Below are 22,270 nucleotides of genomic sequence, written 5' to 3' on the forward strand. Positions count from 1 at the left end.
CCACTTGGATGAGTTTGTCACCCTGAGTAGCTAGTGTCGTAATTAGTTTCAAATCACTGCTCAAGAAAGATATGAAAATACTCCAAGCCAAAGCAAAGTAACGAAGATTACCTAGATAGTCAATAGTGATCTTTATAAACTCTCATGTAAAGACCTAGCTGTTTATCATAACCCGTTGTATCACCCACCTAGTACGAGATATTACATATTTAGACAAAAAAAAAGACAGAATGTTTGAAAGACGTTGGAACAATTCAACAATCTAACTTTTGTGTCGTCGTCTAATCTTTTAGGGGATCACGCAATAGACGCTGCTAGCACGACATGTTGGCCCAACCACAGGAAATCTCGCTTGCCAGCCCTCACGCATCTGAGTCAGGAACTTCTCCAATTGAATTGCACAAATCAGGGCAATATTTCAATGGTCTGATTGTATTCTTTGTATTTAATCAATGTACCTCGACCGCGCCTAATGTAGTGCTTAGCGCAACATATCGCGCTTCAAAATAGGTGGCCTAATCCACTTTTATCCCCATATCTCCAATGAACACCCAAGGTATCTAGCTAGCTAGGCCAGCAGCAGAAGCATAATTCAATTCCACAAAATGCAAATAAAATAACGCCAAAACCCCTAAAAAGCGCCCTGTACCCTGCACCACAGAGTCTTACCCCCTTATGAAATGCGCAAAAAGCCCGAGCTCTACCCAGTCTCTATACTCCTGAAAATCTCATAAACAAAATTAGACAGACGATCCAATATCTCATTGGAAACCATCTATCTGATTTATGTCAAGTGTCATGTAATCAAGCAAATCCATTCCGCCAACGTTGACGCCCTCAGCAGTTTGTGTGATCGCTGAATCATTTACGTTCTGGAAGAACGCGGCTCCTGGTGGAAGATACCACATCTCGTTGCCACTACTCCAATCTCCGCCAAAGACATCAGACATATCTGCATGAGTACCCGTACCTCCATAGGCTGAGCCACCAGCTTGACTATAGGGTGTGCTAGGCCCAAAAAATGGCCCCGGATTAAGGTCGAATGGGGTAGCTGATATTCCAGTGTCTATTGTGAACGTTAGCTTGGAATTAAAAGACCTATTGGGAATATCATACCGTTTGGCATATTGGCAAAGTTTGGAGTTGAAGCATTCCAATCGCGGATCTGTTCATTGTGGTCTACCTTCATCCGCTTTGCATCCGGCTCGTGATGCATTCGTGGACTGTGCAGATTCTTACTATTGTTGTTCGTCGCGCCCGGTAGTGTCCTCGTAGCGCTGATAAACCGACTACGGAGTCTGGTTGTGAGCGTCTCCAAAAGATCTGCAAAACGTATACCCAGATGTACATCATCAACAACGCAGTCTCGTAAAGCGTTGACTGCTCGATCCATCAATCCAATACTGATCTCGACATCTTGTTTTGAGGCACCGAGTGCAAACGTCTTGAGTAAAAACATGGCACCACTAATGATGCGGAAATATGTCCGTACGGGTGCATGCTTGAGGTAACCACCAGGCAGAAGCCCTTCTACAACTGTTTGAAGGAGGTTTCTACTACCATTAACAACTTCCCGTACGTATCCCTGATCGGCTGCACCATAATTGCCAAGTTTTGCGAGCGGTAGTTTTCCATAGTAATTCCGCGACTCAGGTGAAAGCTCGCCATGTGACGGACCTGAAGTGCTATTTGCGTGATTTCCGTCATGTACATGAGAAATTGGATTGTTCGTGCATCGTTCGACAACGGCCTGGAGTGACAATGAGTTGACATAGATTCTAACATACTCATACTCTATGGATAGAATATGTCGTTGGAACGGAGGTAGTCGAAATCGCTCAAATTCTTGTCTCCAGGCGCTTAGCATAGGTTGAAATTCTTTCAAAAGCTCAATGTAGCTTCCATCCTGAATTATCCTTGTGGTAAAGTGCCTCGATCGAAAGAGCTTCTCATTGCCGAGTCTCATTGCATTGCTAATTCCAGCCCAGCAATGAATAATCTGATCATCGAGATCGAGGTCCGGTATATAATTGAACGAATTGATGTTTAAAGACATTGATGTTGCTGTATCGGGTGTCTTGCCGTCATTCGAAGCTCTTCGTTTTCTAGGGGCAAACACAGGGTCTGTATCTCTTAAATTTTCCGGAACCATATTCGTCCATGCCAACCGGCCAGCCAGTTGGGTGACGTATATGAGAAGAAGCCTCTTGATCCTTGCGGCTCTCAATCGATAAGCTTCGTCCTCATATTCTGGTCTCGTCATTTCGCCGCTAGTAGCTAAAAGATCATCTATATCGTCGAAAACACCAAGCTCGTAGGAAAGGCCCATTCCGGTGCTCAGAAGCATCCAGCACATTCGATCACTTCTCCAAGCAGGTTCCAGCCAACCTTCGATCCTCTTTCCGCCAACTCCACCAGGTAAACGATGCCCACTTTCGTCATCAGTGCTGATATTATCTGGTCCTTCGTAAGAAGGCAGCATCAACTCATCTGTTGCATCGGCTGGAGGAAAATGTAAAGCTCGAGGATGCCATTCCGTCAAGATCATGAGACTTTCGATAGTACCGAGTGTTCGAAGACTGCCTTTTCTCAGCCCCCTTGATGGCTCTGTGCTAGAAGTTTGGGCCTCTCCAGTACCCACTTCTGTTCCACAGAAGCCACCACCAAAAGCCTCTTGACCCCACAAGCACCGTTCTACCATTCCACGAAGGTACTTCCACAGCTCTTCGTGAATTGCATTTGAACGAGACTGGCTTCCCGCACCAGGTATTTGCCTATATCTTGATGCAATCGTTAATAACGTGACAGTCAGGATGGGCTCCTCGGTGAGTAGTGTATGGTGTGTCGCAGGATCTTGAAAAGTAGGGGGAGAAATCGGTGTTAGAGGCGAGAGGTAGGTGTAATAGCTGTATGTTGTCAGAAATAATCCACAGATGATTTGTGAATAACCTACTAGCTGATGTACTCGATAGCTTCCGCGGGGGTAAACCAACCTGCCCTGACAAATTTGAACCTTGCCCATGCCTTGATGGCATTTTTGTAACCTTGTTCCGGTGAAGTAGCAGTTCCATTTGGTGCAGAAGCACCCAGCGTGGGATCAATCGTGGTGTCTCTACCTGGAGGGGGTAAGTAGTTCGGTTGAAATGGTTGGCTATTGCTGAGATGCGGTGATGGCTGTTGCTTTCCTGGGACGTTACCCGCTACAAGAGGAGACATATGACTGCTACTTGGTCGGGCGCTTCTGATATGACCAGGACTATGCAGACTGTTAACAACGGTAGGTTCCAGTAACTCGGGCGAAACATACCTATTGGTAGCAGCCTTGTATAGCAAGTCTAAAGCATCGTGAGGCCCGTATACCTCGCGTCGCATCACCTCCTGCGCCTCGAGGTTCTCCAGCTGTGTATTGCCCGACTCGTCACTCGTGTTCCGGCCATTTTCGTCTCTGCCGGAGGTCGTCGGTCTTCGTAAAGGCTGTGGTCGACCAATCGAGCCTCCTGGTGTCAACGGAGGGCCTGGGTTGGGCGGCGCATTGTCCGGCCATGAAGCTGAAGCAGCCGGTCGTGAAGGAGGAGGTACCATTGATGTTTGTCGTGGAGGTGAAGCATGCGTGGGCTTTCTTCCGTTCCTCATTGTGTAATCATCTCCTCCATAGTCGAGACCATCGAGGCTGCCTTCTCCTTCATCGTTCTTTCTCTTGCGCCGCGTCGCGGAAAAGTAGCATTCTTTGCTTTCTCGTCGACATCGTACACACGGCGGGTCGCCCGGATTATCGACGCTTCCCAGGTCGCATTTCACTTTGCGTCGTCTACATGGCTGTGACAGGTATGCGGATTAGCAACGAGCTACGGCAGGTTAGAATGGGAGATAACGCACGATACACGCCTGATAAACCCTCTTGTGTTGCGCCGGCTGCACATCTTGTGGCTGCTGACCGGGCAATAACGAGCCGTCTAGTTGTACTGGATATTGTGAGTGCAATGACCCCGTCGCTGTCGACATTTCGAAGTCGCAGCTAAGATGCCACAGTGAAGAGTGCCAGTGCCGCGGTTTACAGCGGTTTAGGTTAGGGAAGCTTGGATGCGGAGGGGAAGGTGGGCGTGGTGGGTACTTTGCGTGACAGCCAAAGTGACAGGCAAGGATGAAACTGTGCCGGTCCGCACAGCAGTTAGCTTAACCGTATTCAATTCAGTTGGTTTTCGCGGGTTGGTAACCGTAACATATGTTCAAGTTCGTCAAAATGATGGATATCTCCAAGACAGCGAATTGCTATACGACGTGCAGTCTATCAGTTGAGCTCAGCCCTCTTTCATTCGCAGGACTTATATCTTGTGTCACATGAACAACGCACCATTATTGAGGGCAGGACGATTAGCTGTCAACGATTTTCAATTTAATCATAAATATACAATCTAGTCTTATCTACAGCTATGATAATAACACCTTAATATTGGTTGTCGTTATTCCATGAATGATTTTAGATGTGGGGTTGTGCTTGTAGGACAATCACTCCTGTATGACCATGCTTTTCTCATTCCTTTGTACTGGAGCCCTTCTCATCTGAGCACAAACCAAACCGGATGCACATACGGGGATACATCAAACCAGCCTGTCTTGCTTTCAATGTACTGGGCTGTAGGTTGTTATGTAAAACCCGTAGATATCCAGCCTTTCTTCTAAGCGTATGCGTTGCCCGCTAAGCGACGACAACTTGCTGGTGCTCTATCTTGCATCTACATGCGTACGCACATCTTTTGACACAGTAAGGTTTGTGTCACCACAGTCCTAGAGACTGCCATTGATATGTATTCTGGCGGATATCAGCCAGATATATGCAATATGTTTCTGCGCAATCCCTTGTGCGTCTCGAACGTCAATGCAGGTTCCCGAGGTTTGGACCCGCCTCTTTACCTACTTAGATCGGTACGAGAAAGAATACGACCAGAAGAAGACTGAACGCTGTACCGTGGGCAATCGTGTCGGCAGCCGAAAGCATCACCAGCCATCGAAATTGCCAAACCCTCCAGCTTTGATCTTCTTCTTGACAGGCTCGAACTCCTGCATATCATCATCAACACTAGTCGCGACAGCCTCTTTCTCAGAAGCAGCTCGCAGGTATTTACCAACACCGCCAGCTTGGTCGTTTTGCACAACAGTACCATCAGCCCTAAGTCTTTTGCCAGTCCATGTCGTTTTGTCGTCCTCTGTCCCGCCTTGTTTCTTAATTTCTTCCCTTTCCTTCTCAGCAGCATCTTTATCATGCTTCTGCTTTTGAAACTCCTCAAAGGGATCAACGAATACCACAACCTTTTCCATAACAATATCGTTTAACGGCCTATTTGATGTCGAATCAACTGGTACATTTTCCAATTTTTGTAAAACATCTAACCCGCCCACGACGCGGGCGAAGATGGTATGTTTTCTGTCAAGATGTTTTGCTTGACGGTAGATTATGAAAAACTGGCTCGAATTTGTGTTCTTCCCCTTATTTGCCATGCTCATGATGCCTCTCGCGTCATGAGTTAGCGGGCCATCAAACTCGTCGTTGAAATTCTTGCCCCATATACTCGTGCCTCCTTTTCCAGTCCCAGTCGGATCACCACCTTGGATCATGAAATTCTTTATGTTTCTGTGAAATACAACTCCATTGTAATATCCCTTTTTCGCCAGCTGTACAAAATTCCAAACCGCCCGGGGAGCAGTTTCCGTTTGCAACTCAATGTTCAACGCGCCAAAATTGGTCTCAATTCTAGCATATCCTTTGATCTTGACTCGTTTTGGTCGAAGCATGTACTCTTCATCGGAAAGTAGCGCTCGTTCACCACTAGTTTCTGGTGTGAGTCCGGTGCTGGTAAAACTCGCCGCTGCTCTTCCGGTAGTATACTGCGCAGCATTGTATGCCAGCTTCTTTTCCTGTATCAAAGAGGGCTTAGGTGCTGTGTTGCCGGAACCCGTCTTGCTCAACGTCTTTGAGCGGTTGACATCCCCACCAGCTTCCCTCTCCCTCCTAGCCTTCTCAACTGCCTCCTTCGCTCTCAAGACTTTATCGCCAACCCTACCAAGAGCATCTATATTGACTGATCCCTTCTGTCGCTCCTCCTGCTGCTCCTTTGTCAAGACTGTTTCGCCCTCTTTGATGAATTTAAACTTGCTCAGGTCTCGCGATTCGATATTCTGAGGGTCTTGCAGGGTGATAATATCTGATCTTCCGAATTCGCGATCGTCCACTAGATCCTTCCACATCTTTGCCTTCACATTGAGTCTTTCGATTGTCTCCCATGCAAAAACATTGGCCTCGCTGCCATGTCGTATTGCCACAATGTGGGTATTGTCTGTAAAAACCTTGAACGTAATCGGATCGACCATATCCCCCTTCCCATTATCAACCCCTCCATCATCGGAATTGCGCGCAAAGTTCAGTTTGATTAATTCTTTATCCTTCAATGGCTTTCCGGTGACTGGATTCGTGCCATGTTTGGCAAGCCACTCGCTGATGACCTCGACGTCAAATATGGTGCCCTCTGGTGTGCAGACGGGATTGAGAAAAGGTTGCAGACTGGCTGCGCAAAAGTTGAACGGCAACCTCTTGAAGGATGCGCCATTTGGGGCTTTCTGCGACACATTCGAGCCCGCACTGGCCGAATACGCGTCGGAGGAGGACCACTCGGAATGTGTAATCTGTAGAACAATTAATTTTCAGATCCCGGTAGAGGATGCTCGCAAGAACCTACATAAAGTTTGTCAGTACCTGAGACACGAAACTAATTAGCATGAACGAAATATTCTGTTGGATATCGTATGCGACTAACCTTTTCCCATGTTGAAGTCGTGAATGAATGGTAGAAGTAGTTGCAGGGTTTGGATCTTCAAAAACCACCACGGCTAGGCAAGCTGCAAGGTCACTGAAGCGGCCTAGCGTTATTTTATTCCAGACGACATGCACAACCTCTGACCGTCTGATTTTCTAAACTCTTTCCATAGAATTATGAATCTAAGATAGGAAGAGTAACACACAGCCAACGTCTTCATTCAATTTGAAAATGCTTGACGAGGATTCTTCAGCGCTTGGCTTAACAAGACATTAGTGTTTTGCAATTACACGTTAGCATATTGGATATGAATTTCATCAATTCTAAACACACATTCAGGTCATATAGAGGCTAAGGAATTGTAGATAAGCTGTCATGGTATCAAGGTCTGACTAATGAGCGCCAGTATGACCATTATAAGTATCTAGGTAGGATACAATAACCCAATAACAGACTTGTTTATACTTATGCGAAATACATTTTCACTAGCTACATAGTAATTGATTTGCAGAACATTTTCCTATCACATCTACAGTCCGACCCGCTCTATTGTCGTGCAAGCTATGCCGTCCTGCAGATTATTACAAATTGGAATACATGAAAAACAAATTCAACGGGGAGCTTAGCGATCGTTCGTCTTCAATTCAGAGACATCATGAAATACATAAGAGATAGATTCTGTGTAGGCAATCTACTAGGTGGTGGGCGAGTAGAGGATGGATTTGGTAAGCCATGACTGGAATTCACCTCAGAGGAAACAAAACATTTTATCTATTCATATGTTTTTTTTGCTCATGTTTCGAAATATTCCAATATTTCGAAGCCATCTACAACAAACCCCGTAACTTTTCCTATGAAGGTGAACTTCTCACAATGAAAAGCAATCTCTTCTACCAACCAAAACCCCTATAATCCTCAACCTATTCCACAATCACAATGCATCCCAGCACCAAAACACAACCCTCCCCATCGTCTCATCAGCCTATCACGTTGGGAAAAAAAAAGATCACGCCAAGGAAAGAACCTCTCCAAAGATACAGATACGTCCAACCCAGAAACAGAATCGAAGAAATCCAAGAACGCTACGGTCGGAAACCATCACGTAAGTCTCATTTCCCTCCCCCTTCCCTTCCCCTCTACTAATACTCTTCTCTCTTTTCCCTCCCATTTACTTACCAACCTACCATACAGCCAACGAACTCCGAGCAATCGACTCCCTCCCCACCGTCCCCGTAACAGAACTAGCCGATAAATCACCAGTCGGGCTACGAATACACTATCTGCTCACGCAATCTGAAGATCGGAGAGATGTATCACTTTTAGAGGAAGCGGGACGGTTGATTTGGCAGCAGATTTTCGAGCCGGAGAGGTGTGGTGAGGTTAGGGTGAGTGGGCGGATGAAGTATATTGGACCATTCGAAAAGTCCAAGACTAGCCAGGACAGACGGGGAGTCGCGGATGTACGTAATGGTAATACGATGGTAACGAATGCTGGGAGTCAAGCTAGCACGAATACTGCGGAGAGCAGAATTGTGGGAAATACGATGGCGCAAGGTCAGTTCACACCATCGACCGTCACTTCGCAGAAACCAACTTTTCAGAATACCTCACATAAACCGACACATTCTCACACAACCCAACATCCACCAAGACCACAAACCACCACCTCAAAACCCTTCACATTCATCCGATCTTTCCAACCACCCCCTCAAACAGCACCTCTCTCCCAAATTACACTAGCGACCTGCGACAACCGTCAGAATGACCATCCTAGCGCATCAACAGCTCCCAAGCAAACCCCCTTCAGAAATACTCAACAAGTAGCACAATACAGTCTCGCTGTTCTCACCTTCCTCAACCGCGAATCCGACCTAGAGGAGCTGCAAGTAAGAAGTAGAGCTTTGGTGTCAGGATACCTAGATCCTAGCGCTGCGCAGAAGGACAAGTTGGATGAGTTTTTAATGAAGTGCCATGGTGGGAGCGGGATGTGAGGTGTGCGTTGGGTTGGAGCGGGTGGTGGTTGGGCGATGGGGAGAAGTGTGATGGTGTGGTTGGGGAGGTTGAAGTGTGTTTAGCGTAATTAGTGAAGAAGCGCTGGTCCAAACCGGTGAGGATGGAGGATGAGTGGATAAGGAAATGTAGAGTTATGCGATGTCTGTATTATTTTGTGAACGCTAAAAGAGGCTGTGCAAATTGGATCTAATTCTGAGGAATCTCTACTCACTTTGTTATTCTAAAATCTAGCGTCGGCACGAAAGCAAAAATTGTGCACCGTGTCTTCAATCTTTTTCATTAACCTGTGCCTTCGGATTTTGAGATCCGATCACCGACACTAGAAAGTTATTAGCATGGCTATTTCGTTGAACGCGTATAGACCATATTCTTTTCCAAGTCACGCTACCTCATAGTGGCGCTTTAAACCCATCTTCTAAAGCGCGATCCAGTAGAGTTCGGCACTTTTCTTGCCTACCTTAGCTCTCAATCGCCGGAGCGTATCGCAATCTGACATCTTTATGTAAGGTTCCTCCTTGTTGTGCAGCGTAGTCGATAGCCGTGTGTAGGCGTACGGGCTCTACCTCAGCCCTGTGCCTCAAACAACTTCTCAGAAGTTCATGGACAACTGCGATTGACTCGAAACTCATCAATTACAATTCAGAACCATATGACGTATCAACAGAAAAATCCTCTTTCCACGCACCAGTCTCAATCTCCGAGTCCGCGTGAAAAAAATGCACGAAAAATCATTTCTAAACTCTAGACAATAGAGAATAACGACAGGTTTTTCATACCTAACCAGCAGGGTAACTCCGACGTATGTGGATTGCTGCTAAGCTCTTAGAAACCAGTAGTGTACAATGGGGCCCCAGGAGATAGGTTGGCATATGGGAAATTCCCGCTGGCACACCTCTTCAGATTCTCAGCCTGCTATCAATACAAAGCGGCTCTCGACTCGTGAACTGAAATGTATTTACACACACAGCTGAACCAACAGTGTACTAATGGGAAATGCAAGAGACACTGCTTCTGTTTGATCGTGAAGTGAAAAGATCTTCTGTAAAACCTTTGCAGAATATTGTCCTCGGGCCCGGGTGTTGAACGGACCGAGGAAAAACTAAGAAGTAAGCCATCTTCTAGAGCTACAGGTATCCATAGCCGCGATAGTGAAAAGAAAATGCGTCACTGCATACGGCGTCTATTGGCGAGTTCCGGTACCGTACCACGCAGCGGCAAGACAAGTACAGTGGGCAGTAATTGCAAGAAATCAATACTTCGAAATAAAAAGAGCGTTTTGTCTTGGTTTTGTTGACGTGATGTGTGCTGCACAAACTACTATATTTTGGTGTACAGTTCGAAGTCACGACGCAGTGTCTTGGGGGTGGGTTTGTCGTCATATTATCAGAAAAGGGGTTAAGCGAGCCTCCAAAACCGCAAGCGCGATCAAGTTGTGATATCTGAGACACAGAACCAAACATACACTGATTTAACTCTGGATCGTCTATTGAAAATTTGTACCTTTGCCGAACAGAATCTGGGTCGCCGTACGGCTTTTGCTTAATGGCTGGTCCACCAGTTTTGTTCCGAGTCCGATTTTGTGGTCTATGGAAGCCTTGATGCGCGTACCCCTCGCCCACTTGTAGCAGAACATCGCAATGAATGTTTTCAGTGCCGCAGGGACATCGACTCCTGACGTGAGGTCTTTGTCGACTCCAAAAGTCTCATATACTTGTACATTCACTTTGAACGCAGTGCTGAAAGAGAAGCAAGGAGAATTCGTAATTCCTCGCACCCAAACAGACTCCCTGGAAACTGTTGCTTCCGAACCTTTCAATCATGTATCAAAACAAGGAGTGAGCCCAAAAGCAACTAAGCCAGTCTAATTAGAACCAGAAAACAAATTTATTTCATTCACAGCCATTGTGGATCGTCAACCTTTTAATGACATGGCCAAGACCCGCAACGATCATAATAAGCAAATTTTGAGCTTCCATCGATGATTCCGATCGGTAGCTGCTTTCAAGTCGCATCACAGGATGCGCACTCTAGAGCTGGTGATTCAGTGTGAAATATGTGAAGATATCAGATGCCTGGAAGTGACAATGTCCCAATAACCAAAAAGAAAATAAACCAATTCTAAAGTAAACATATCGCTCTCAAAGTAGACAGTGGAAAAAGCCGACCGCTAATGGCTAGAGAACCATGTATTTAACAGAAAGGCTGGTAGTCCAGCTCAAGAAGGGGTTCTGATCTCGCTATACATCATAGCCAGTCGCCAAAGGGTATAATTGATTGATTTTGAGCAATCAAGTGTTGGTAGGCACGAAGGTTTTGATAGACTAAGACTTAGTTCCACAACACTTCGAAGAGTTTTGGCATCATTAGAGCTAATGATGCGGTTTAGCGGACGCTGGACCTAATCACAGACGAACTGCTTATAATGGGTGACGCTCCGCAGCAAAGTCCTCCAGAAACTCATGCACCACAAACCACACACCAGACACCAGATACATTCTCGTGACAACTTCCAAACCACATCACAATGGCTCCTCTTCCAGCAGGCACAAACGAACTTACTGAACCAAGGGTATGTGGTAATCTTAGCTGTGTTGATACTGGTGAGCGAGAAGATACTGACTTCAAAATATAGAGATCAGGCAGAACCAGAACACTATCAGCACGAGCGCAGATGGGGCAGATAATGGAGAATTGGCAGAGCAATCAGAAGAAGCCAAAAGCGAAGAAAACGAAGATTACGAAGAATACGAAGATGAAGCCAACTACACAAAGCACGAAGAAGACGATGACTGCACAACTGGAACGCAACTGCCCGGTGGACGTGGAGGAAGTGCGAAAAGAGTACATTGATAATTGCACCCGTTACTATGGAGGGAATCGTAGATGGTATAGATATAAGGTCCACCTGCTGGATCGCGCGGCATGTGATATCATTCGGAAGGACAGGGATGAGTGGCTACGGGCAGCCGCTGTGGACAACAAGGCCATTCGCCATGGAGTCTTTGGCACGGAAGCCTGCCAGCTCCTCGCGGATGTATGTGAAAAAGCTGAGAGAGCGACGGTGGTGAAGAAGGAGGAGAGTGGTGAGCCGGAAGTAAAGGAGGCCGGGAGTGATGAGCAAGCATTGACGATGCTCGTGGCAGCCGCTACATGGCTCGAAGAAAAAGGGGAATTCTCCTCCAACTGCTACGATCTCTAGTTGTAATGTAGTTGCTCAAAATGATTGACGAAATGACGATGTTTCGTCAATTGAATTGACAAAATATAACACATTTCGTCTATAGCTTTCAGATAATGAAAGAATTTTGAATATGTCTAGGACTTCCTTAATGTGATAGAAATTGAGTGATTTGTCAGAGCGTTGCTCACCGCTAGACAGCCTTCGCGGTGGATAAAATAATCGGTAGTCGAAATATAAGTTTACTCAAAACAATTGACGGAATATCGATAGTTCGTCAATCAAGTTGGCACACTATAGATAGTTCGTCCTTTATTCCCAGTAAATAAGACTTCCCACACAATAAGACTGTTTAATACAATTCTATATTAAACTTCCACCTAATCTTCAGACTAGATAAGTCCTTTTGGGATAGAGCTTAAAGGGTTTTTTGCCAGAAATAATTGACGAAATATCTAATAATGTGCCAAGTTGATCTACTAAATACACGATAATATATCAACTAAATCGAAGAAATATCGCGTTTCGACTACCGGTCACATTGTCCACGACGAAGCTGGCTTGCGATAGGGAAATTTCTAAGATCTTCAGTCATAGTATAGTTCAGAACAATTGACGAAATGACGATATTTCGTCTACAAATTTCAGAAAATAAAACGTTTTCAAGTAATGATCTTTCTAAATGCGCCAAGGAGAAAGAGAAACTTACCTTGAGTCAAGTCCATTCGAATACCATATCTCTTCCACCAAAAATAGGGGTTCAACCAGAGGTCATTCTCCCCACCCAACTCAAATTCCCATTCCATGAGCAAAGAACAATTTCCATCAGTGTCCGACACCATTCTCTGCGCAGTCCAAAATCGCAACCAACATTTCATCAACACAACATCTCTTTCAACATAGAACTTTCTCTTGTACTATATCCTGAGACCTGAAAAACATCTCTGTCATCTCAGATCTCTAATATATGGTTGTGGTGTTGATACATTTACCAATGGATGTCCTGGGTGCGCAGAGAATTGAACTTTGTCGGACACTGGATGCCCCCCGAGTCCTCCGGCTCGATCTCTGCTCAAGGCAGAGGCTTCATGGAGTCATGTTCTCATTTCTGATTCGGATGGCACAAACAGTATTGTATTGAAAGCCTCTTTGGTTCTTGGTACCACCATTGTGTTGGACAGTACACATCCGCAAATGGAGTCGGATTTCCAGTTGTTTCCTTATTCTGTAGTAATTTCATACACGTTGAGTAAATGAATAACCCTAATATCCGAATGTAATATTTTGAATATCTCTCCGATGCTTCCGTGGATGTCTAGACAAGTCCGGTCTCGCCCACGGTCTGGCTCGTATTCCAAGTATCCCAAGCTGGAGGTGGACAATAGTTCTAGCGCTAACGCGGGGGAAAGCGGGTTGATGGTGAAACAAAGAAGTTGTGTGAAGCGGACATATCAATTGATAGATGGTGATAGGAAACGTTGTGTAGTGAAATGGAATTTATTGTAGTCGAAGTGAGGCGCTGTTAGTACACATGAGAATCCCGTGTGTCCGATATGGTCTCGAATCGATTTGGACTTTGCAATCCACAAGCTGCTAATACCGATACAATTCTCCAACATTCAAAAGTGGGATCTGCGAGAAAGGGGAGCGTCTCTATATAGTATATGCAGTTCAAGGGAAAAGTGGAAAGTCAGGTCAGCGTATCGACCAAACATGGAGTAAGTGAGCTTTTAGTGTTCAGGTACAAAAACTAAATGTGAATTGGTATTGCTCCCAAGCATCCAAGAGCCATATTGCAGCTGTCTAGACCTGGGAAGCGGAGGAGCCTCCTTCACATTGGCACAATCGATCGATCTCGGACCCAACAGGAAGGATCTTCGGTCTTGGATCTGCGAGAGGCCCGGATAACTTGCCGTCTCACACATTGGTGATAATTCTCATAGCGTGTGATGTTTATTGTGGAATACCGCAACGCCATAATGGAGACGGAAAATTGGGTTTCTTTGAGATAATTCATGATTGTTGAAGAAGCAGATGTCGTTGAAAGAGACGTTTCCAGGGGCTGTATGCGACAGAATTGTGCCGAGGAGATTCTGAAATTGTCCACCAACCAAACGTCGCCCAACAGCCTCCCGCGCTCCAAGCTCGCCAACGCCGACTTCACTCCCACCTCTCCACCCCTCCATCTTTCCGCCTTCACATGTGCGACGGCAGCCACTCATAGAGCCCGTACGAAAGGTACAGCCAATGTGGGGTTGTGATACCTCCCCCTCCGTACGTCAAGGGCCGTGATCGTCCTCTAGTTCTATATGTTTGCGCGATGCCAATTCCATCCGCTCAAAACCGCGTCGACCGCTCGTTCCTCGAACCTCTCAATCCTCCTCCGTCTCTTCCTGTTCTTTGCCAGCGGCTCAAGTTCACGCACAACACCGTACCGGCCCAGCCGTATATCAGACGTTCGCCAATTAGCACAAACTCAAAGCTACCTTCTTAAACCTTTGGCTCGCGCAGTTACCCCTCACCAGCCTCAACCATCCTCCCACTTCCGTCACCTACACAACTACACAACTGCAATGGATTCATTACCTATACAGCATGTTTCGTTAACGGTGCTGGACAGCGCGGTGCATAAAAGTACCGACCCAGATACCAAAGTAAGCCATGTCGAGGACGCCAAACCGGTGACAATTGAACACCATGAACATTTACCAAGGGGTCTGAGTCAAACGGGGGAAGAGAAGGAGAAGAAGTGGTTTGTTGGTAGTATAGACCAGGGAACAACATCGTCGAGATTCTTAGTTTTTGATGGCGAGGGAACTCCCGTCGCTAGCCACCAGATAGAGTTCGAAAATATCTATCCAGAGTCCGGGTAAGTTTAATTACAATCTTGCGAGTCTTCCCCTACTAATTGAAAAATGAAGCTGGCATGAACACGATCCTATGGAACTTCTTTCGTCTGTCCAAGAGTGTATTGAGAAAGCAACCGAGAGTTTCATTGAAAAGGGCCACTCGAAAGACCAAATCAAGGCTATTGGAATCACGAATCAGAGAGAAACCACCGTTTGTTGGGATACGAACACCGGAGAGCCGCTGTACAACGCTGTGGTTTGGCCAGATACCCGCACAACCTCCATTGTGAAAGAACTCAAAGCGAAAGCCGGCGCAGATGAGCTTTTGGAAATCTGTGGACTACCTCTGTCAACATACCCATCTAGTGTGAAGCTTCTATGGCTGTTAAGAAATGTGGATGCTATTAAGCAAGCCTACGATGAGGAGAGACTGTCGTTCGGTACTGTTGACAGCTGGCTGATATACAAGCTGAACGGCGGCAAGGATGCCAACATCCACATCACAGACAGCACAAACGCTTCTAGGACTATGTTTATGAACCTTCATACAATGAAATACGACGAGAAACTTCTTGGATTCTTCGATCTAGACCAGAGCAAGATCAAACTCCCAAAGATTGTGCCTTCGTCCGACCCTGAAGCATACGGCAAGCTTACGTCTGGTATCTTATCAGGTACCAAAATCACTGGCTGTCTTGGTGATCAATCGGCAGCCTTGGTAGGCCAATGTGGGTTCAATCCTGGGGAAGCCAAGAATACCTACGGTACTGGATGCTTTCTTTTGTATAATGTTGGCGAAAAGCCTGTCATCTCTAAGCATGGACTTTTGGCTACCGTCGCATATGACTTTGGCGCTGGTCGCAAACCAATTTATGCTTTGGAAGGTAGTATTGCAGTAGCCGGGTCTGGAGTCAAGTTCTTGATGAACAACTTGGGTTTCATTAAACACTCGAGCAAAATTACCGAGCTTGCCGAAACTGTGAAGGATAATGGTGGGGTCGTTTTTGTCACTGCTTTCAGTGGTCTTTTTGCGCCATACTGGATTGACGACGCGAAGGGAACCTTGTGTAAGTACCTTCTGTCAATACACTACGAAAATAGGCTAACAAAAGTAGTTGGTATCACAGCACACACTCAGAGAGGTCACATCGCTCGCGCAACGTTGGAAGCGACTTGCTACCAAACAAAAGCAATTCTGGATGCTATGGAGAAAGACTCAAACCACAAGCTTGAAGGTCTCGCTGTCGACGGTGGTATGTCCAACTCGGACCTAACAATGCAAACACAAGCCGACATCATCGGCATCCCAGTTGACCGACCACTAATGCGAGAAACCACTGCACTCGGAGCTGCCATTGCAGCTGGCTTCGCCGCGGGTATCTGGCAAGATTTCAGCGAATTGAAAGAGATCAACAAAGAAGATCGCAAGATCTTCAAACCACAAGTCGATGCGAAGAAGAGCGATCAGATGTTTAAGAAGTGGGAACAGGCTGTGCAGATGTGTAGAGGATGGGTGTTGGATAATTCGGAAGAGTAAGAAGAGCGCGGCAACGCGGTGAGGGTTGGGTATGTAATGAGGGATGGGGATCGGATCAGGGGAGTCTACGGACGGGCTTTGAGAGGTTTATATGCATGATATCTATGTATTATATCTTAGATCATTTACGGTGGTGATATGGATGGAGAGCGAATACCTTTTAATAGTTTATAGATATGTTGTTTAGTCTTATGTTTCGTGTACTACTGTATCGACTTTCGGGACCATTCTGCTGGTGGGATTCGGACGTCAACCCCTTACATTTCAAATATTTCTTGGATTGTAATCAAAACTCTAGCACATGCAAATCAACGACCTCTCTGATTACAATACCTTCCACTCACGAGGTCACGCAGCTGATTTCGCGATCTCCGACGCCCACATGATGAAAGTTTCCCCAGATTTCGAAAACAGCATGTGAAAGCGGCCGGACCCACCTTGAAACTCTAACCAATGAGAGGGGTGCCTCGGCATTCTTGAACCATGGATTGAAGTACGAGAAGTAATCCTCGGTCTTCCTTCAACACTCCTCTTCTTCTCTCCCAAACTCACGAACTATTGTTATTTGTTTGCAGATTGAGATATTATATTTTACGAAACAAGAGATTTATTTGGGATTGGGAAGGATGTCTGCTGGTGAGTTACAGTATATTCTAGATTGGAAGAAGGAATGAGGGAGGGAAAAGAGTGAGCGATAATGCTGACGAAACTCGGGAACAGCACAGAAACGACTCGGACAGGTGTCCGGACATCTCGCGGGCTCGAAGAGCGTTATTGCGCCTACGGAAGGAGGAGCTGCTGGTTCTGGTCGCGCGAAGTTATTGCAGAAGAATCCAGATGATGTACGTCCCCTTATTGTCGTGTTTGCGTCATGTTGCTAACACCGACTTCTCAGATCGTCGTAACAGCCTGTCTCCGCACGCCCTTCACTAAAGGCGGCAAAGGCGGGTTTAAAGACACTGCCGCAGCAGACCTGCTCATCGGCGCATTCAAAGCGCTCTTAGAACGCTCGAAGATCGATCCCGCGCTCGTCGAGGATATCGCGGTGGGCAGCGTGCTGCCTCCTGGTGGAGGCGCTACGGAATTCAGGGCTGCGGCGCTGGCTGCGGGGTTTCCGGTTAGTGCTGCGGTGAGGAGTCTCAATCGGCAGTGTTCGAGTGGACTGCAGGCGTGTGTGGATATTGCGAATCAGATATCTGCGGGCATGATTGAGGTTGGGGTTGGGGCGGGGGTGGAGAGTATGAGTTTGCAGTATGGGTATGTGTTATCTGAGATAGAGCTTGAGATGGGGGTATAGGGCTAATGAGTTTTTAGGCCTGGTGCTGTTACTGAGTTCTCTGAGCTGCTGGAATCGCATCCTGAAGCTGCGAATTGCAAGGTTCCTATGGGTGTGCTTTCGGAGAAGATGGCCAAGGATCGAAACGTCTCGAGGGATGTTCAGGATGCTTTTGCGGCTAGCTCGTATCAGAAAGCACAAAAGGCGCAGGAAACTGGACTTTTTGATGAGGAAATCGCTCCTTTGACTGTCAAGTGGGAAGACCCCAAGACTGATGAGGTCAAAACTATCACCGTCTCCAAAGATGATGGTATCAGACCTGGAGTTACTGCTGAGAGTCTGGCAAAGATCAAGCCTGCTTTTGCTAAGGACGGCTCCATCCACGGTGGTAATGCGAGTCAAATCTCAGACGGGGCTGCGGCTGTCCTCCTGATGAAGCGATCAACGGCTGAAAAGCTCGGTCAACAGATCCTCGGAAAGTACGTCGCTGCATCCGTCGCAGGTGTTGCCCCTCTACTTATGGGTATCGGTCCATGGGCGGCGATTCCCAAAGTATTCGAGAAAATTGGCATCAACAAGGACGATGTTGACATTTTCGAGATCAACGAGGCTTTCGCATCTCAATGCGTTTGGTGCGCTAATGAGCTGGGGATTGACCAGAAGAAAATCAACCCCAAGGGAGGGGCTATCGCTTTCGGTCATCCCCTAGGATGCACAGGTGCCCGACAGGTTAGCACATTGCTGTATGAATTAAGGCGGAGAGGGGAGAAGGTCGGGGTCACGAGTATGTGTGTGGGGACCGGTATGGGTATGGCCGCGGTTTGGGTTGCTGAATAGGCAATTTGCATATTACCTAGGTATGAGCTGGGCGTCTGGTTCGTCACGGCTTCGGTCGGATTGTACGATTACTTCCATAGAATATTGGCAGCATAAATTGGATTAGAGACATACAATATCCGTAGACGCAGATGCTTCAAAGGATTTGGACTGCACCAGCCTAGCTTGCCCCACCACGACCGTACTCAGTGGCCCCGCGATCACAGTAGTCTATCGTTCGGAGATCCATGTTAACCCCGATGCGGCTGGATAAGGAACGTCACTTACTTCACCCCCACCAGCGTTGCTGTCATTATCGTGAAGTATCGAGCAGGATAGTAGTTGTTGACAGATATAAAGACATACTAGTCGAGATACATTACCACCCAATGCTACGAAACGTGTTCTTCTATGCCGAAAGTGAACAGGCGGCCTCGAGGCGGCATGGCGAGAGGGTGACTCTTATCGCCTTATCACCAATGAGTGAGCTTCCCCAGGCGCTAGCGCCATGTAATACCCCTCGCTGGACACCTCCATCTCGTACGCATAGATGGACATCCTGCCTACCTTACGAATGCCCTCCTTTCCGGTCTGTACCTTGGTAATTCTCATCTCACGCTTCTTGTGCCCGCGCGAACCTGCGTAGATATTCATTGCCAGATCGCATCCGTCTACCAAATAGACTCGCTCACGTTTCCTGAGACACCCTTCATCCCGGTCCTGGCGATTACGCCCCGTGCCAGCAGGCAACGCTTCAGGCACGACTACTAGCAGCACAAGCTACTTTGCGAACCTTCGGACGGTTCACCCGTACGCCTAACGAAAGGTATTCACTGAACTTTTCTCGTCACACAGTAGGCCTTCTCTTCTTCTTCATGCTTTCTCGTTTACCAAGTTCACCTTGCCTCCTTCAGCTACTACTCATCTTGACATTCCCATCGGCTACCGACTCGTTTATGATATGACCTTAGAAGGCTAACACGACATGGAAACCTCCAGCGAGCTCTCCTCTTCTACCCCAAATAAGAAATCAAGCCTCGCGGATACAAACACTCCTGGAACTTCCTCAGTTGACTCGAGTATCCTCCGCTTCCCAGCACCTGCTACAGACGAACGGGTAAGTACGTGGGTTGAGAGTACTGCGGCCACCAGAATGTCAGCACACAGCGAGGACGGCAGTACCCTCGGGGATTCTTCCTACGACTTCGTGGAAGAGATTGATACCGATCGAGAAGATAATGCGACCGAGTCCGTTGCTTCCACAGACTTTGGGCGTCCAGATGATGTTGCCAGCCTTGCAGACACAGAACAGAGTGGGGACGAAAGCGATGAGGAGGAACAAGAACAAACTCCAGCACAGCCTTTCCCTGATTTCGAGCATACAGTACAACAGGCTTTCGATACTCCTACCCTTGGCAGAAGCTCTACGGTTATAATCGAAGATGAGGAACGTCGGCTTTCTCAGTCCATCGAATTCGAGGAACCTCTCAGCCTCGGAGCAGGGAACGTTTCGGTCAAACATACGGTTATGGAGTTTACTGAAGAGGAAACAGCACGACTTAATGAGAGCGGGGATTATCAGGGCTCACCGAAACGTTTGATTGTTACCATACGCCAGACTATGACTAAACAGTGCCTGTCTACCAAAGAACCGTTACGTATACTTTACGTTGGCAGCCATTCCGCCAAACAAGACATCATCCATAAGATTGCTAGCACTGTCACAGCTTCTGCCGGAAGTGACAAAAGATCAAGACAATCCCGCCAGTGGAGTTCTCAACTGTATAATGTCGTCCCTGTCTCCGACTTTGGCTCCGAACGAACACCAGAGATTGAGCTTATGCACTCTTCTGCGTACCAGATCAAGGTTGAAGATTGTCTGCACGTACGCAGATTTGCAAAGGAAGCTTCTCCAAAGCAGCCGGATATTCTGAAGTTGACAACCGAAGATGGATCATACCACTCCGTTTCAGATGGCAACGGCTTTATTGTAGAGCCTCACTGGGACCTTCCACACATTGCAGTTTTCTACTATTCCGACAACGATGACAACGAAGCTATTGAAACTCGAAAGAACGCTACGGAGTTTGTGGAACGACATGCCATTCCTGCCATTCTCATTTCACACACAGCTCTATTTGGTCGAGATGGATTTGTGGAGCTGGGTCAGCATTCAGTCCATATGTGCCTTGAATCTCGAGATACCAACGGTCGAATGAATATTATCCACCAGAGGCTACCAATTGATCTTGCCTCATTTCTGAACATCGACGCAAGGCAGATGAACAGACACCTCGCATTTCTTACGGGGTTGTTCGATGCTCCTGAGGAACTTCGAGAGGCTCAGCTAGGCACATACAAGAAAGCTGAGAATTCACCTATTCGTGATGCAAACGAGAAGTCACATTCTAGTATTAAAGACAGTGCGAGAGCTCTTCGTAACAACGTTGCCGCGAACTGGGGAAGCCTTCTTCCCGCTGGCCTTCTCATTATCAGTGTCCTATCGACGATTTTGACCAGTCTTCCAGGCTTCTTGTCCTCAAGTCAACCTACTATTTCTATCAACAGTGTCATAGTGTCGGACATTCCAATGGTGTGCACCTCCACATCTGTTTCATCGGTGCTAGCACCTAGTGTCACACCTCCAAGCTCTGTAGCGGTGTCAACGTCCACACGCACAGTCACAGTTACACACGCACATTCCGCAGGTCCAAACAGCCTTTCTGTCGTCCCATCAATGGAAATTGGAAAGGCGGCACCAAAATTCAACGCGACACCCAAGAGCAACAAATCAGTCTGTTCGGCAGAGCTACTTGGTGACAGAGAGGTTCTGATCAGAATTCCTTCTTCTACCAAACTGAGCTGGCTCACAAAGGAAGCCATATCTGTCAACATATCTCGCGGGAGTGACAGCATCGACACAGAGCGAGTCTACAGCTCCGATGAAGGCATTGTCCTCTCTCTTCCCAAGAAAGAGGCCTTTGGCGTTCTGAAAATTGCTGTCATTACCACAAGAAAGCCAAGAGTCAATGAGACATTCGAGATTGATTTCGGCACTTCCGCTTTCCAGGCATGGCAATCTGTGATGGACAGAATGTCCTCAATATTTTCAGATGACTTGTCATTTTCTGAGATTCGTGCCGCTACTGACAGGGCAGTCAAGAATGCCCAGGCTCATACACAGGCTACCTTACAGCATGTTGAAGAAGCTCGGAAGATTGCCAAGGAACAAACGGAAGCTGCCACGGGAGGTTTGGCGGAGTTGGCAAAATCCATGTCTTTTGAAGCTGCCAAACGTAGCGCCATTCTTTCCAAAGAGGTCGGCATTCAAATCGCAGAGGTCGAGGCCAAACTTTCAGAAAAGATGAAGGAATTGGCGAAGCTACAAGAGCCTGTCAATGATGGCATTCTCAAGGCTCAAGTTCGATCGAAGCTTCTTTGGTTGAAGATGCAGGGCAAAACGGAAGAGCATAGTCAGTACGAGAAGAAATCAACGGAGGCAATCCGTGCAAAGCAACAGGCTGAGCAGAAGAAACGTGGTGTCCGAGGTGCAACAGATAAGAAAGCATTAAAGGAGAAGCGAAAGCTCGATAGAGAGGCTAAGAGAGCGGCAAAGAAGGACGCTGGAGCGGCGAAGAAATCTAGCAGGCGTAAGAGCACTGCTAAATTTGGGTTTTAGTAGTGTATGGGATAAGGATCTACCACATGCGGATTTTGGCGTTTGTATCTTTGGACGGTATTGAGGGTGTGGGATATATTGAAGGATGGGTGGGATGGATCAGGGTATACCAA

General features: G+C 47.0%; 7 protein-coding genes across 7 annotated transcripts; 5 read left to right on the forward strand and 2 right to left on the reverse strand.

The window, feature by feature from the left end:
- Positions 1-761: 761 nt before the first annotated feature.
- On the reverse strand, positions 762-4,002 carry GLAREA_00951 (Zn2/Cys6 DNA-binding protein; the record flags this gene model as incomplete). Its single annotated transcript, XM_008085709.1, has 5 exons — positions 762-1,066; positions 1,117-2,906; positions 2,954-3,256; positions 3,308-3,816; positions 3,877-4,002. 5 exons carry the CDS (start codon positions 4,000-4,002, stop codon positions 762-764), a joined length of 3,033 nt encoding a protein of 1,010 aa, XP_008083900.1.
- Positions 4,003-4,995: 993 nt separating this feature from the next.
- Positions 4,996-6,819, reverse strand: GLAREA_00952 (Cyclophilin-like protein; the record flags this gene model as incomplete). The annotated part of the gene is made up of 3 exons (XM_008085710.1): positions 4,996-6,678; positions 6,732-6,748; positions 6,810-6,819. 3 exons carry the CDS (start codon positions 6,817-6,819, stop codon positions 4,996-4,998), a joined length of 1,710 nt encoding a protein of 569 aa, XP_008083901.1.
- Positions 6,820-7,745: 926 nt separating this feature from the next.
- GLAREA_00953 (uncharacterized protein) lies at positions 7,746-8,800 on the forward strand (the record flags this gene model as incomplete). Its single annotated transcript, XM_008085711.1, has 2 exons — positions 7,746-7,911; positions 8,001-8,800. The coding sequence occupies 2 exons, from the start codon at positions 7,746-7,748 to the stop codon at positions 8,798-8,800; spliced, it is 966 nt and encodes a 321-aa protein (XP_008083902.1).
- Positions 8,801-11,346: 2,546 nt separating this feature from the next.
- On the forward strand, positions 11,347-12,021 carry GLAREA_00954 (uncharacterized protein; the record flags this gene model as incomplete). The annotated part of the gene is made up of 2 exons (XM_008085712.1): positions 11,347-11,391; positions 11,455-12,021. 2 exons carry the CDS (start codon positions 11,347-11,349, stop codon positions 12,019-12,021), a joined length of 612 nt encoding a protein of 203 aa, XP_008083903.1.
- A 2,552-nt stretch (positions 12,022-14,573) lies between these two features.
- On the forward strand, positions 14,574-16,386 carry GLAREA_00955 (Actin-like ATPase; the record flags this gene model as incomplete). The annotated part of the gene is made up of 3 exons (XM_008085713.1): positions 14,574-14,869; positions 14,922-15,916; positions 15,965-16,386. The coding sequence occupies 3 exons, from the start codon at positions 14,574-14,576 to the stop codon at positions 16,384-16,386; spliced, it is 1,713 nt and encodes a 570-aa protein (XP_008083904.1).
- A 626-nt stretch (positions 16,387-17,012) lies between these two features.
- Positions 17,013-18,499, forward strand: GLAREA_00956 (Thiolase-like protein; the record flags this gene model as incomplete). Its single annotated transcript, XM_008085714.1, has 4 exons — positions 17,013-17,022; positions 17,107-17,228; positions 17,282-17,643; positions 17,701-18,499. The coding sequence occupies 4 exons, from the start codon at positions 17,013-17,015 to the stop codon at positions 18,497-18,499; spliced, it is 1,293 nt and encodes a 430-aa protein (XP_008083905.1).
- Positions 18,500-19,463: 964 nt separating this feature from the next.
- GLAREA_00957 (uncharacterized protein) lies at positions 19,464-22,157 on the forward strand (the record flags this gene model as incomplete). Its single annotated transcript, XM_008085715.1, has 1 exon — positions 19,464-22,157. The coding sequence occupies one exon, from the start codon at positions 19,464-19,466 to the stop codon at positions 22,155-22,157; it is 2,694 nt and encodes an 897-aa protein (XP_008083906.1).
- Between the last annotated feature and the right edge of the window lie 113 nt (positions 22,158-22,270).

Source organism: Glarea lozoyensis (genome assembly GCF_000409485.1).
Source record: "Glarea lozoyensis ATCC 20868 chromosome Unknown GLAREA3, whole genome shotgun sequence".
Taxonomy (NCBI): Eukaryota; Fungi; Ascomycota; class Leotiomycetes; order Helotiales; family Helotiaceae; genus Glarea; species Glarea lozoyensis.